The 15651-nt window shown below is 37.5% G+C and overlaps 1 protein-coding gene across 4 annotated transcripts in view; it reads left to right on the top strand.

Annotated features, from left to right (window-relative positions):
- Positions 1–15651, top strand: part of lars2 (leucyl-tRNA synthetase 2, mitochondrial) — a 138096-nt gene that overhangs the window by 9504 nt on the left and 112941 nt on the right. For 3 of the 4 annotated variants that reach the window (XR_013195596.1, XM_077206141.1, XM_077206132.1), the window contains exons 2-3: positions 2441–2640; positions 14476–14604. Coding sequence is in view for 3 of the 4 variants with exons in the window: in XM_077206141.1 (XP_077062256.1) it covers positions 2458–2640; positions 14476–14604 (312 nt within the window). In the remaining variant the exon portion in view is untranslated. Of the gene's footprint in view, positions 1–262; positions 379–2440; positions 2641–14475; positions 14605–15651 lie in introns of those variants that run through there. The other variant, XM_077206149.1, reaches the window with a different exon arrangement.

The raw sequence follows: 15651 nt of genomic DNA, 5'->3' as shown, positions 1-15651 counted from the left end.
CATTCTATCTCTTTAACCAGAAATATTGTTACAATCACGAGCGAAAACAAAAACAGAATTCAGTCTTTGTCGTTTAGTCAGTCCCTCAGCTAAAATGAAATGATACTAAAAGCTGCCAGTAGGTTAAGGCCACAAATCATGGCCTTAGCGAGTCACTGATTAAATGAATCAGTCAAACGATTCGTTCAAAATGGCTGATTCATTCAGGGACAAAGCAGAAGTGACTGAGTGAGTCGTCGAGTCTTTCATTAGAACGATTCGTTCAAAAACTAAACTGAAACTGTGTTGCTTGGAGACGTGCAACGGCATGATTTCTACTGTTTAGAACTATTTTCATTGTCAAAATAGAGGAAAAACAGACAATATTGTGTCTACAATGTAAGTCATCCAACAGCCTATTAACTATTGTTTATCGAATTGTATAAAATCATTATCACATTTGCAAAAGTGCTGATATTTGAGAAAACACCACTTTTGTTCGGGTGATATTGCTTATAAATTATAAACAAGAACTTATACGGAGAATTCTTTTTTACACCATATTAATATTATTAATTTTGGTGGTATTTTTGCGCCAAGCCCCGTTAATTTCCGACCCGTGCTCTTTATCGAGGCTCCTTCTGTTGAAACGGGTTGAAACCATAGACTGAAAAAAAAATATGGACAAAGCGCCTGTGACGTCACCCATAGACTTTCTGAAGAACGGTTTTGAGGCCGTTTATGGGGGGTATGAGCGTCGGCACCTTGGAAAATCTTTTCAGAAAGGATACAGAGGTGGTATGATGTGTTGTGTCAGATCATGGCCGAGACGTCAAATTTCAGGAATTACACTCGGCGCAGCCCGTTATCAGCTGTCAATCATGCTGTCAATCAAAGTTAACCACGTCCTTATATGTCATACATTTTATATCTAAATACGATCTAAACTAACGAGTTAGAAAAAAATTCACCCCATCACAGTTGTTAGGCACTCGGAACCTATCGAAAAATACAATAAAAATCCATGGGAACAACCTGTAAAAACATGAAATTATGCTGTGAAAACGGACATTTTAACATGGGGGTCTATGGACATTTGCTCCCTTTTGGGACCTGCCCCTAGCGGATTTTCAATGTATTGCAGTTTTTTACGCACTTCCGGGTAGGCTTCATTTTTCAGATTAGAATGTTTCCGCTTGGTTGAAACATAGCAAAGGCTTCTGTAATGGGTTGACAGATAACCTGATTTACATGTTTTTAAGGCAAGAAACTATAGGCAAAACCATTACTTTTTCAGGCGCTGGTCAATTTTGAGTTTTTGACCTATTTTGCTTCCATATCTTGTCTTTTTTCAGACCAGTGGAAAGAAAACATCCAGAATACTCATATACGTGTTTTTTTATTGTACTTTATTTATTTGTATCTATAGATTTCAATTACGATACGTATCTTTAAAGGCCGTTTTCTCAAAATGAAGTCAGAAATCTTCACTTCAGTAACACTTACACACACCAAACGTTACACTTTTATTTCTATCTATATTCTGAAGGTTTTTCCAGAGGGGTTTGTTCATGCATCATTCGTGCACATTTTATTCTTAAAAACATGTTGATTTTTCTTTTCTGGATATTAACAATGTTTAGTGATCCAAAATCCCCTCTGCAAAAACATTAACTCTAATATTTCAACAAAATAAAACAAGAACTTTAGACTTGACTTCATATATATCTTGACTGGATTTTTTCTTTTAAACATACTTAAACATGTAATACAAAACGATTGCACTTTTTTGTCTTAATGTACTGTGATTAATCAACTGGTGATTTCTATTAGTTACAATTTTTACCCTATTCATTCACCTGTGTTGTCTTTTCTTAATGCATAATATCAATTAAAATCTAAAAGAGAAAAAAGATGAACAAACATAATGTTTAAAACATTATATAAAAAACATAAAGATAATATAAAATACAAGGCTTTATCATTTCAATCTTTACTCAGATTTAAATAAAGGACACTCATTTTGACCTAGAATGAATTATAATGAAAATACTTTTTTATGAGAAAATAAAAATTAAAGTAACTCTCTGTCTTCTTTCTGTACTGAAACATTTCACATTGCCTCACTACACGCATTGTGTTTGTGTAGATTGCACTGGTGAATTATTTTTATGTTTAATTTGATCAGTATAGAAGTTTTTGTAGGTGTTAAAACATTTGTTTCCAAGGGGACAGGTTTATTGCCACCTTACAGTATGGCATGTTGCTATAGTTACAGCACAATACATCCCAGTCTATTTGTTTCTCTAACAGAACGGACATCTGAGCACAATACGCCATGACAATCTGTTTAAATGAAGGAACATTTTACACCGAGATTGTGAATGTGTTTGCACTAATCATCAGGCCACACAGTTATCTGAGTTCCCAGTGTAACCTCTCTCCTCCTGCGCTCCTGAAGGTCCCAGGGTCCCGCTGATGTCTGTGTGGAGGGTCACCGTGTTCCCGTGGAGGACGGTGCCGCGTGCCCAGCTGATCCGGGGTCTGTTCAGTGAATCCGGGGTGTGGGAGCGGGACTACAGGGCCGAGACCCGGCGTCGAGTGGAGCAGAGCTGGAGCGCCCGGATCCAGGAGCAGTGGAAGAGGGATCAGGCACACCAGGTACATCCCATCATGATGAACGACAGATTATGTGCAGTAGATGATTGTAATATTGAAAGATATTAAAGGTGCAGTCTGTAAGAATGACAACTAGTGGTTGAAATAGGTACTGCAGTCCAATCTGTAAGAAATGTAGCGACCCGTAGATAAAATAACTGATGAAAACGTAGTTATTTTCTTCTTTCCTAACAAAATGTGCTCTGCAAAAAGCAGCAGTGATATTTAACTTTTAATGCTGATAACCATGTAATTAGCATAGCATGTCATAGGAAAAGTTTGCACACTATCCAATAAACCACATTGAAACTATTCTCCTAATGTTGTTTTTTATTTTTTCTATTTAATATGCCTATATATTATGATGAGGAGAAATTTTGTGAGATTTCAAAGCATACTTATGGTGATAAGCATATATTAAATGGTGAACCCGGAGCGGAGCTGGAGCGGAGTGATTATTAAATGCTTGGAGCGCGGAGGGAAAATTGTTGCCGCTCCACTCCGCTCACAAACTCTGCTGGAAACACACATTTTAAAGTAAAATAACTGGCTCTAGTAGGCTAGTGTTTTTCAGAGAAACGAGAATGTGAACTTAGCATGTTTCCTTAATATATGCAAACATATTATGGTATTTTTATGCTTTAGTAGAGTGAAAAGGTTATATACAGCACCTTTAAGATAGAAAGATTGAATATGGAAAGATAATAGAGTAACAGCTGATTGTAAAATAGACAACGCTAACAGTGACCAGGATTTTTTTTTTATCTTATCATGCAGTTCCAAACCTGAATGACTCCTTTTTTTATTAACACAAATAATAGAATAAGCTTAAAACAGTTATTTTCCATACAATGACCACTGAAGTCACATGTGCTTTATGTGAGGAACAAGGATCAAAATATTTAGTTAACGGAGTTTCAATTTATTGAAATTTTGTAATGACATATCTTCCATACACCTTTATCTTTAAGGAAAAGCAAAACTTGTTTAAATATATTATTAAAGTTAAAAGTTTTTTCAAGCCTTGTCATGAAGTCAAATTATTTACTTACTTATTGACCTTTTTCTTTAGCACTAAAATGTAAGTCAATTTCCCACATGGAATACTTATAGTAAAAACTTTTTTACATACTTTTTTTACATACAATTTTTTAGAGCAAGGCTTTACATAAAATACACTGATTTTGATTGTGGACATAAGTGGTGATTACATGTAACTCTTTTCACACCAGTGTTTTTGATCATTTTCACAAATATTTCATGGCCCCCAGAATATTTTTTTGTATAAATATGTGAACATGCAATATATCCATAGAAAGAACAGAGCCTCTGCTTTGAAACAAAAAACAAAACCTCCGTTTTATTCTAGCTTCATGCATTATTTTATATAAACAAATAAAAAAGCACAATATTTAGAATTTTTTTATAGACTACATCGTTCATAAGTAATGCTTTTAGCAATGCTATTGTTTTGCCTGTTTTGATCAGGAGATTCTGTAGGCTACACTTTCAGGAGATGTGTAACACCTCCCCCCCCCCCCCCCTTCCAAAAAAAGGCTACTTTCATTTAATTACAATAGTAGTAACACTTTGCCCCTAACTGTTACCCCTTACCCCAAAAACTATAACTTTAACCCCTATAACCTAAACCCAACCAGACCTCAAACTCATTAGCAGTAAATGTACAAAATCCATATTCTTGTAGTACAAAATCCATATTCTTGTAGTAGAAAATCCATATTCTTGTAGTAGAAAATCCATATTCTTGTAGTTGGAATTTAATATTAGTTTGTTAAGGGCACCTAATAGATAGTGTGGCCTTAGTTTGCATCATTTTAGGTTTGCCGCTGCTTGCTACCGCTTCGACATTTGAAACGCTATGTTTCTTGAAGAAAGCAACACAGTACATTATAATACCGGAGGCTGCAGTTTCAGGACTGCATTGCATACACAGAAAACTGAATTTTAAACCACAATATAGGGGCTCATTAGGGGTGTGCCGGATTCAGAATTGGTGATGACGGTTATGACGTGAGTCAAATGGGGGGGGGGGGTGGGGGGTTGGGGGGGGGTCTTGGGTCATAGACTGTAAAGAAACGGACGCCTCGAGTATCTCCGTGTCAGCGCGCGCTCTGATCGGTAGAGGGGCACACATAGACCTCTCCCGATCATCTCCAGCAGTAGCAGAAGCACCACTAACTCCCCAGCAAACACAGAACGTTCCCCTAACGTTCCCGTATTGTTCCCATTTGGTTATTTTTTGGGAACCAAACGAGAATGTTCCCTGTAGGTTTTTTTAGGTTTCATTTTCCGAATAGGTTCCCGGAACGTTCCCCTAACCCTAAGGGGACGTTCTATTTACGTTAAGAAACCTTTCCTGGAGAACCAACAGGGAACGTTCTGGGAACCAAAAACTAACGTTCCCAGAACGTTCCCAGAACATAAAATTGTTAGCTGGGTCCGCCTCCGTTTCCCTCGTAAGCTGATATATAAAATATTTTAATAACACGGTTTTGGCGGTTATAGAGTTCTAATGACGGTGTTCAACTATAACCGTCGGTCTCACGGTTATATAATAACCGTCACACACCTAGGGCTCATATTGTCACATTTTGAGTTTACTCATGTTTAGAGTTTTGATCTCCTTTTCTGTTCTGGTCATGTCTGTTTCTAGCGCTGAATCTGAAATCACCCCCTATAGCCTCATATAGGGCATCATTTGAGGGGACATCTATTTGTAGTGTTGTCCAAAACCATAGTGGGTGTTATTGAGTGCACTCATTTGGCCGTCCCAATTCGCTCCCTAGGTTTCAGTTCTTCAAGTTAACTGTATTAGTGGACTAATGTAGGGAATATGGATTGAGGGTTTAGGGGTGATTTCGGATTCAGCCTAGGTTAGGTTTCTTGTTCTGTTTATTAGTCCTGTCTCCCTCCGGTGCCCTGCCTGTTAGTCTCCTAGGGTATAAATGCTTTGATTCAGTAGTCACAGGTGTTTCACGTTTCTAAGGCTGCGTTTACACAGATCGGATCATAAGCCAATCAGGACATTTCTGTATCTGGATAAAAGATCGGATCTCGTATTCCTGCAAAAAAAAAAAAACGGACTTTTCGGTGCAAAGTCGACCTGAAGTGGTGGGATTTTTTTTAATAACAGTTTTCAGTCGGGGGACATTTAACAAATCTCGCAAAATGAGGAGGATGAAGAGGCTGCAAGTACTAATAATGTGGATAAAAGCCGCATTAATCCATCCATCCATCAGCCGCATTGATCCAGGATACCTAGAGATTGGCATGGGGCACTTTCAATAAGATCATCTCTCAATGCAAATCATACCAGCTATTAGGCTAACTGTAATAACACCATGCCAATCTCTAGGTATGGTGAAGTGTGTTTGATGATGTGGGATATTTTAATCCCAAAGGCCAAGGGAACTTTATCAGGATGCATAGTATCCTGGATCCATGAAATAACTGGCCTTTAAAAATAAAAATCTGCCTGTCTCTATGGGAATTTAACATAGGGGTGTCCTGACTTATGCACCCTGTATTTTAAGGAAAAACATTTATTTATTTCCAATACATTATTCATTCACAAAGACAATTGGTGTCCTTAAAGGTTGGATTTATCCTCATTTTTTAAATTAAGGCACTAAGATCAATTTCCAGAAGATGTTTTTTTTATTCCTCTTTTTAGTCAACTTTAGCATGTTCACTTATGCTATCCACTATATATCGAAACAAATTAGCTTAAATATTTTAAGAGGGTTACCAATGGTCAGGCCTGTAGGTTAACTTTTGCATATAGTACTGCTGCTACAGAGGTTTTGTAGCACAGGCCACACAATTGTATAGCACAATTGAATAAAACGTCTGTTACCATCTTAGAAAACAACCAAAAGTAGAGCAGTTCATCATTAAAACGGGCATGTGACTGACAAAGAACATTAATGTTCAAAACAGGGCTCACAAAATACAAACCTTAGCACGAAATGTTTTCAACATTTTCTTTATTTGCCCAAATGGCAGACTGCAGGAACATAACACCTCTTGCTTAACATGAAGTCAATTTTGCTTTTATAGCCAAATATCACGAACCACAATCCAAACAAAATCCATCTGTTTTGGGTGAAACCTTGAAAATACAGCTTAATGTCCCTGTAAATCATTAGAAAGGTCTAAAATTTGGATCATTTCTAGGGATGCACCGATCCGATACTCAGCATCGGTATCGGCTCCGATACTGCCATTTTTGCCGGATCGGGAATCGGTCAGACGAGGCCGATCCAAATCCGATATTGTGCGTCTACTATTCTGTGTTATAGTTAACCCACAAAAGACACAAATATTTGCCCCACAAAAGGCACAAAAACATTATAAAGCACCATAAAGTTTTCGTGCACTATCTTATAAGTGTTCTGAAGCCATTATGTAGTATAATGTGAGATATAAATTAATATTTAAGTCATTAAATTCAAGATCACGTAAACTTTTTCCCTCTGCTGCGGCTGTCAGTCATTCTCCATTCAGCATCAAACAGCGCGTCACGTTCGGGTACGACAGTCAACATGATGAAACTCTCTCCAAGATGATTCAATGTTAATATTATTATACTTAATCTGTAGATAAAGGTCTATGGTTTCGCATAAAACAACTTTATATTGCTGGACTTTATTGCTGTAACTAAATCATGTTACTTTCTACCGTGTGTCTGTTAGATCACAACACTGGAGTCAGAGCACTATCATTGTTCTTCACGCGCACAGTAACTGATATTTAAAACTGTTAAAAGAAAAGGCTCAATAAACTATTGCATAGAGATAGATACTGTATAATACTCTACGCATCAATATGTATTTCCTTTGTGCTTTGAACTTTTCAATGCGGACTCGACGTGCTGCGCGCTGTGACTCCGTGTTGCTTCAAGCGCATCATTCTGCGCTCGGGATGCGCATAAGCGCTTTGTGCCGCACTGTACTGGAGCCTTTTGCGCAATGAAAGATTATTAATAGCCTTTCTTGTTCTGTCCTATCTATCATATGTTGCTGCCTCATTAAACAGCTGTGCTATACATTTAAAACATGTCTCAAATTACATAGCCTAGGCTACTATAAAAAATTATCTTTTTGATTTTTGTTATCTTGTTTTTCATGAATGTATTTTACAACAATATAAAGAGCAATGTGTAACGTTTTACAAGATTTAGTGTTACACTTATTGTCTCTTATTTGTTCCCCACTAAATGTTTTTTTTTTTCACTAAATGTTCAGATTTTATACAATTATTGTGCACTCGTGATATTTCTAGACTAGATTTTACTGCTGAACTATCCACTAATCTAGTTTATAATAGCATTTTTGTCATATATTATGATCATATATTTTTTGGATTTGTTGTTTTTCTTTATAATGAAGTTGTCTGTATTAAGTAGATGGTGTTTAACTCACAAAAGAGTGATTATCAGTTCAACACACAGTTATTGAAATTCTACTTGATTTAAAAAAAAAAACTGCGCTGGTATCGGATTGGTATCGGTATCGGCCGATACTCAGAATTTTGGGATCGGATCGGATCGGTTTTGAAAAAGCGGTATCGTTGCATCCCTAATCATTTCTTAATTTTTGTCTGGAAATCTTATGCATTCACTGAGAAAAAAAAACTGTACACTTCTCTACACTGGAGAAAACATGGATTAACATATATTTGCTTCATATTTCTCCAGAGAGAAGTATTATTTTTCATCCCTTTACCAAAATACGTGTTGTGAGCATTACACACACGTCTGTTCATTCCCGCACTCAGAAAGTCCTCAATTGAGACTCATAAAGTCATCAAGCTTATTACATTCCAGGAAATCATTTATGATCAAAGGCATCCAGAGATCGCTGTACCAGAATAAAGCACAGATAGTTTTGACTGATTAAACATGAAGACAATATATGAAAACGTGTTCTCTGAATAGGGGAACGACACACTGCGTAGCGATGGTGCAATGGGAACGACACACACACACACACACACACACACACACACACACACACACACACACACACACACACACACACACACACACACACACACACACACGCCAAGCTTAATGCTGCCAGATCAGGCCTAAAGAACTTTTTTTTTTTTTGGGACCACACCAAACTCAACCAGGACCAGTTTATGCGAGAGAACCAGGGTCCGCATCCAAAACCAGGTTATAAAATGTAATAAAAGAGAGTGCGATGAGGACCAATAGAGCCTAAATGAAAGCAGTCTAAATAGAGGAAGATGCGACGCTCGTGAGCTGTAGTGCCCACAGGTGAAGGAAGCGTAAGCTCATAAGCCAAAGAAATTGCGTCTCTCACCCAATGAGAGATCCTGAGCTTAGAGACGGCGAGCCCCAAAACACACAAACAACTGAGACGACCTGTGCCTGGCAGTGCCGGTCCAATTACACCTTTAAAGGAGTAGATCACTTCAGAATTAAAATTTCCTGATAATTTACTCACCCCCACGTCATCCAAGATGTTCATGTCTTTCTTTCTTTAGTCAACAGGGGAGAGAAAATAGAGCCTCTTCTCAACCGTGGAGGAAAAGCATGAGCAATTGAGAGCGAAATGACATAGACAAAACTTTGGGTACATAACCAGGCCTGGGTCACAGAGAAAGAGCCGGCAGATGCTAACAAGAGGCTAGTGCTAACAGAAACGCCTCCTCGAGAGAATCCGAGAGTCAGGAGCATAAACGTAGAGACCAGACGGACAAAAATAAAACTATTCTTGAAATGTGGCCCTGAAACTGCAGTCTCTGATATTGCATTGTGATAAAATGTTCAGCCATTATGTTGCTTTAGCTCATTTTAATTAAGTAAATTGAACAATCAGCAAAACCCCTTTTTTCCCAGTGGAGGTGACATATAGGCTAGTAACTTTTCTGAGACATTTATGGTGTTTCTTGAGAGACGTTGTCATTGTTAACTGTCTTTTGTCTGGATACGCATTAATAATTCTGTTTTTAAAGGCGAGAGGTGGGCATTTTCTCCGTGTAGCCTGTACAGTTACAGTATGTCATGTTTCTACTTTGAGATTTTCATTGAAAGAATCCCTTCCATCTCCCAGCGAAACCCTTTGTACAGTATGTGTGTGCGAAAAGAGTCTGGCTTCTGAAGCATTGCTCTTACAGAGAAGCTGCTTTTGTTCAGGTGGCTTTTAAGCCGTACACATTGTGCTTTCAGTGGCGCTGATGTGTTTTGCTAAAATGAGCGCGACGTCTCTCCATCATGTCCATCGCTTTTTTTGTTTTGTGGAGCTGCAGTTGCTGACTGCATTTATTAATGGCATCATTCAAAGACAGCAAAAATGCTGGACTGAAAGCTCAAATCTCGACGTACGTGGATCAGACTTTATCCATCCAACCAGCCCAGAGAATAATCACATTACAAACAATTCAGTGTTAGTAACATTAGAACATTTTATTTGAAGCTAAAAGTATTTGAAAATAAAATAGAAAGTACAAGATTGTACATTTTATGAGGGAATGAAATGCTCATCTTGTGAATGATGTAATCAGAAATGGAAATGCAATACAATGTATAACTATATTGACTCTTGTTATTGATTGTAAGCAGGCTCAGAAATGAACTTTTAAACTAAGGGGAAATATTTCCAGGCATTTTTTGTCTGCGGGCAAATTTTTTAATTACCTTATTAAATGTATATGTTGACAATTACTTCAATCAATCAGAATATTATAGGCTATTACATTTTATCCATCCATCATATTACATCCATCCATCCAAATAATTTAATATTGGTTTTATATGGTGTAATTTTTTTATACAATTTTCAGAAAAGTTTTAATTTATTAACTCTAAAACTGTAGTGATAAAACATTTTCCTTACACCTTAATCTTATTTTTTAAACAAAACACATTTTAATGTATTATTCAAGTTAAAAAGTATTTTTTATTAAAAGTATTTATTCACAAATTAATTCACAACTTTTTTTTTTCAAATTTCAAGTCTTGACACTATAAGGTCACATTATATTATATGAATCTATCTTCTTGATCTTGAGACAGTCTTCTTCATGATATCATTTCCTGTTTTTTTTCTCTCCCTGCATGCTAGTTTTACCGTATCACTTTGTTTGACTGTCATTAAGCATAAAACAAATTCTGTTAAATTAAAACTTTTTTTCTTAATAACAATTATAAAGATCTGCCAATAATAATCTATGTGAAAAATATTAATTCTTTTGATAAATTATTTTTCTTCATTATCAGGACTGTTGTAACACCATTACATTTTTGACTGTCGCCACATTACAAATAAAAAAAATAAAAAAAAAATGTATATGTGGACAACTTAGCATTATTAAGCATCTGTAATGGTTGGAGACGTGTCCTGCCAGGTCTGTCTGTCTTGTTTGTCTTAATCCCAACATGCATCTCAAGTGCATGTGTTGTTTACTGTTTTCTAATCTATTGTGTCAAATTAAAACAAAAGTAGCCTACAGAATATGTCCTTTTCATTGATATCCAGATCTTTGTATGGGTTTCCTGCTGTGGTTTGAAGGCGCTCATGGCATGGCTTCTAAAATTAGTCTGACCCGGAGCGAGAGCATTTAACAGCTTTTGCTCTCATTCCCCAGACGTGTGTGCAGCATCGGCTTTGTTTTACATCTGCGTTTCTCTCCAATGTTTTCTCACACTGTTTGTTTTCACATGTTCTCAAAGGGTTTCTTACACAGTCATTGTGCTTTAAATAAAAAAATATGCTTCTCTTGTTCTCCGAATAGATTTCAGTGGGGTCGACTCTGTGTAAACTGACCTCAATTGGTTATGTACCAGATTTATCCGACCCTACACGCATCTGAAGACTGATTCGCGGGCACGAAGGGAAAAGCTTCTTGGAGAGATGCGGTGGAGATGTATTCTCTCCCGAAATGTGTCCTTGTCTCTTTCAGCTGCTGAATAATTCAGGCCTTTTTGACCTGCGCTGATTAATGCTTTCCCAGTGCGGCGAGCTTCTTCAAAGCCGTCATGAATCATTAAAACTGCTGTGGAGAGAGCGTGACTGAATGAATGAGCCTTAGCGGATGTCGCAGGTCAGTCTGCGTTCAGACAAGTAATGTGAATGCCTCATATTAGTATGAGCTCGGCTGTGAGAACTACTCCACCAACTTGAGTTGCCGCCTGGTATTTGACCAGGATGATCCAGCCTGAATATTATTACAAGCAGCAACGTGAATGTAGGCCTACCATAAGTACAATTTGTATGATTGTTGCTAGAGATAGGCGATATGACCTTTTTTTTTCCATGATATGAGAAATTCTATTTCACGATAATTATATATATATATATCAAGATAATGTAGTTTAGTTTATTCTGTTATTAAAAATAAGAAACAAATAAGCAAATTGGAAACAATAATACAAATACAATATAACAAAAATATGAATTAAACAAATTGTTTTTCAGGTACAATAGATTTATTTAACATCATGCAGTTTGAATTAGTACAGACATTTAATAATCAAATGTAAAAACAGAATATTGCATAGTCTTCACGGCATTAGGCTACTGTCACTTTAACACCAAACGCACACACGGATCCATTATACTAATACACATCCGGTTTACACCCAACTGTTTACTTTCACTTGAGACATAACCAGAACAATCCACACCATGGGCATTTCAAATGAATTGCATGTGTATCAACCATTCAATGGTTGCGCAATAAGATGTGAAAGATATCTGAATTTGCGGTCTCATGCTGAGAGACTCGACTTTTTGTGCACAGACTTTCTGATTCCATTATTGTAGCGTTTTTGCAAGGATCGCTCATGCTAGTTTGACATTTTGCGCTAGATTTTGTTCTTTGTTCAAAATGTTTTAAACGGGACCTACTATGCTTTTTTTTTTTTAAATGTTCATAAAACTGAAATGCTTGCACTGAAATATTTTACATTCTGCCAGTGATAAACTGTGCTAGATTATGAGTGTTTTGTCTTCATAATGCATAACAGTGATTGTAAACCATTCATTTTAGGGATGGGGGTGGCATATGTTGAGTTGTGGCAATTCAAGCATGAAAACCTATTCTACTAGACCTAAAAAACAAGAATCAAGATATAGGTCCCCTTTAAAGCAGGAATGACAAATCTTCCCAGACAAACACAGCAGCATTCGGACAGAAGCATTTGTCCAAATTTCAATCTTAACCATTCGATTTCATCAGAAACGATCTTAAAACAGGGCTTTAAGTGTAAAATACCGAACTTACCCTTTAAGGAATAGTGAGAGAGGAGATTTATTTATTAATTTTTATTAGCAGGATGCGGTTATGTGTTCACGGAAGAGATGAGTTTTCATATGCTTGGAAACCGTGAGGGATTCGGCTGTCTGGATGTGGTCAGGAAGATCATTTCACATCCTTGAGACTGTGATTTTGTGCCTCTCTGTGGTGAAACCATGAGGCGTCGCTCACTAACAGGCTCCTGGAGGAGATGTAGACCATCGATGTAGACTCGTAGGAGACAGCGAGGGATTGAGGAGCCCGTGGCTGCTCTGTTCAATGTCTTGAACTCAATGCGAGCCGTAAGCCAATGCAGAGAGATACACAGAGCTGTGACGTGACGGAGGGATTCCTGACGCTGTTTTGTCTCCTTTACACATTTTATAAGGCCTTCACGAGTTCTCAGCTGGTCAAAATACCATCATATGTAGGTTACGACCAGCTCGTTTCCAGCCGCAAAATAAAAGAGGGATCAAGCGGAAAAGTTTAATCGATAGAGGTTTATTGAATTAAACGTATATCACAATCGAAAATAATAATAATGAACAGAAGTCTAGGGATCAGGGAAAACAAAGAAATAACAAGCAACTATAACATCATGCTAACGCTACAGTTAGAAAACATATGAAAGAGTCTCTCCTGAGGAACTGTCCCCTCTCTCTGTCCGGAAAACCAATCAGGAACTCCCGCGACCTGCACCAATAGCATCAGGAGAATCAGGATCATCACATAGGATATGCACATACAGCCATAGATATCGATAATAAAGGCTAGATGTCTTACGGCGGAGTCTCTATCATCATCACCGGCGGCCATCTTGTCACAGGCAAGCTTTCTAGCAGGCCCTGTGTTACCTGATGTAAGGTGAGAACACAAATACTCTTATCTCGCTGAAATCTTGGCAGATTTACAAACGGTTTGGTTTCTTACTATCGTTATTAATGTGGCTATAATACTGGATGTTCACATAATTAATACATAATTATTCATAAGTGTGCAGTGTCATAACTACATCTCTGACGTTTATAACGAACCAAACCGTTTGAAAATCGGTAGAAAATTGAGCAAGTTATGGTTATTTAAAAAGTACATGCACCAACAAACACAATGTTACGAGTGAGCGAGCTGCCTGTGACAAGATGGCCGCCAGGTGCTGACGTCGACCTCCATTGGCCAGTAGCGCGGACGAGACATCTAGCCTTTATTATGGATATCTATGCATACCGCGAGCACATTTATCCCAGAACACAGTATTGTTTAGGATGTTCAGTAAGTTCCGTCGCGAAATATACGTCATAAAAGCTGACCAAACAGGTTGTGAACATATTCCTATGCCTTTAGGTTCGGTGTTAAAATGCCAATGTGAACGCTAAGCGGACCAGGACTAAATAATTTTTTTTGTATTTCAGAAAAATAAACAAACTAAACTACAAGTGTGAACACGCCCTAAATCTTTAAACCCTTTTTTAGAAATTCTTTAAAAAATAAATAAAATAATCTGTCTACTTAATAGGAAAAGACACAGAATAACTCTTTGTTTCTCATGTTTAGAGCTCCAGAAAGAAGTTCTACGTCCTCTCCATGTTCCCGTACCCGTCGGGTCGTCTTCATATGGGTCACGTGAGGGTTTACACCATTAGCGACACCATCAGCCACTTCCAGAGGATGAGGGGCCATCAGGTAATGTTACTCTTAAACACAGTAATATCAGAATTTTCTCTGCTCTGTCACCGCCACACACACAGTCTGATCCATTTTTATATTCACCCACCTACACACAGACATACCAAAACACATTCCCATGAAAGTAAAAGCTGCAGTCGAGGTCTGCTGGAATGATGTGTGTTTTAATTATGAGATGTCTGAATAATGGAAACGGTGTGAATATGTACTTAATTAGAGCTGCTCCTCAAACTTTGTCAATGTTCTGCATGTGATCTTGAAAACTGCACTTTCTAAAGCCTGAAGCTCACGGCACCGAAGAACTGATGTCATCATCTGTGTGAATGTTTCTGAAATATGCTGTCAGTTCATAACAAGGAACGGCAGGTCATAACGGACATCATTATCCTGATGCCAGACTGATGGAGGATGTTGTTTAGGGGTGGGTGTTGTGACCTGAGTTGATATCACCGCATGATTAATTGTATGTCATGCTAACCGTACATAAAATAAAATTTAGAAGAGTCATTTTGCTGGAAATTCGACGCATGATTTATAATATAAATATATAGCTCGCAACTGGTACGTCATTGCACTTGTGATGTGGAACACTTTAAACAAGAGTCATGATAAACAAGCTCAAAGACTCAAGTTCAAATGGATCGGTTGCTTCAGCAAATGTGTTTTATTGTTCAGGATTAAATGTTTAGTGTATGTTTGGTGGTCTGTTATTTTCAAGCACAATAGAGCATTAACCTTTTAGCTCCACTCACTGGACATTTCATTTCCCAATTGCCGTGAAACGTGCAACAACCAGCATGATTCAAGTGTTGTGAAACAAGCAAGAAACAACTTAATATCATTGTTCAAAAAAACTATTCGAGCCTGGGTTGGTCTATTTTTTATATACGTTTGAAATGAAAGGTTATTTATTTCCTTTTCTTTTTTTAGAACTCAATTTAGAATTAGAATTAGACTCAAAACAGGCAAACTAGAGTTCCTACAGTAAATTCTGATTGGATGAGTGATGTACAAACACACTGTGAAATAGCAAAATGTCAGAGT

The sequence above is a fragment of the Siphateles boraxobius genome, unplaced genomic scaffold, assembly GCF_051911475.1.
Source record: "Siphateles boraxobius isolate OS27281-9 unplaced genomic scaffold, OSU_SipBor_1 12, whole genome shotgun sequence".
NCBI lineage: Eukaryota > Metazoa > Chordata > Actinopteri > Cypriniformes > Leuciscidae > Siphateles > Siphateles boraxobius.
The sequence above is the reverse complement of the archived record's forward strand: the minus strand, read 5'-3'. Positions and strand labels throughout refer to the sequence as shown.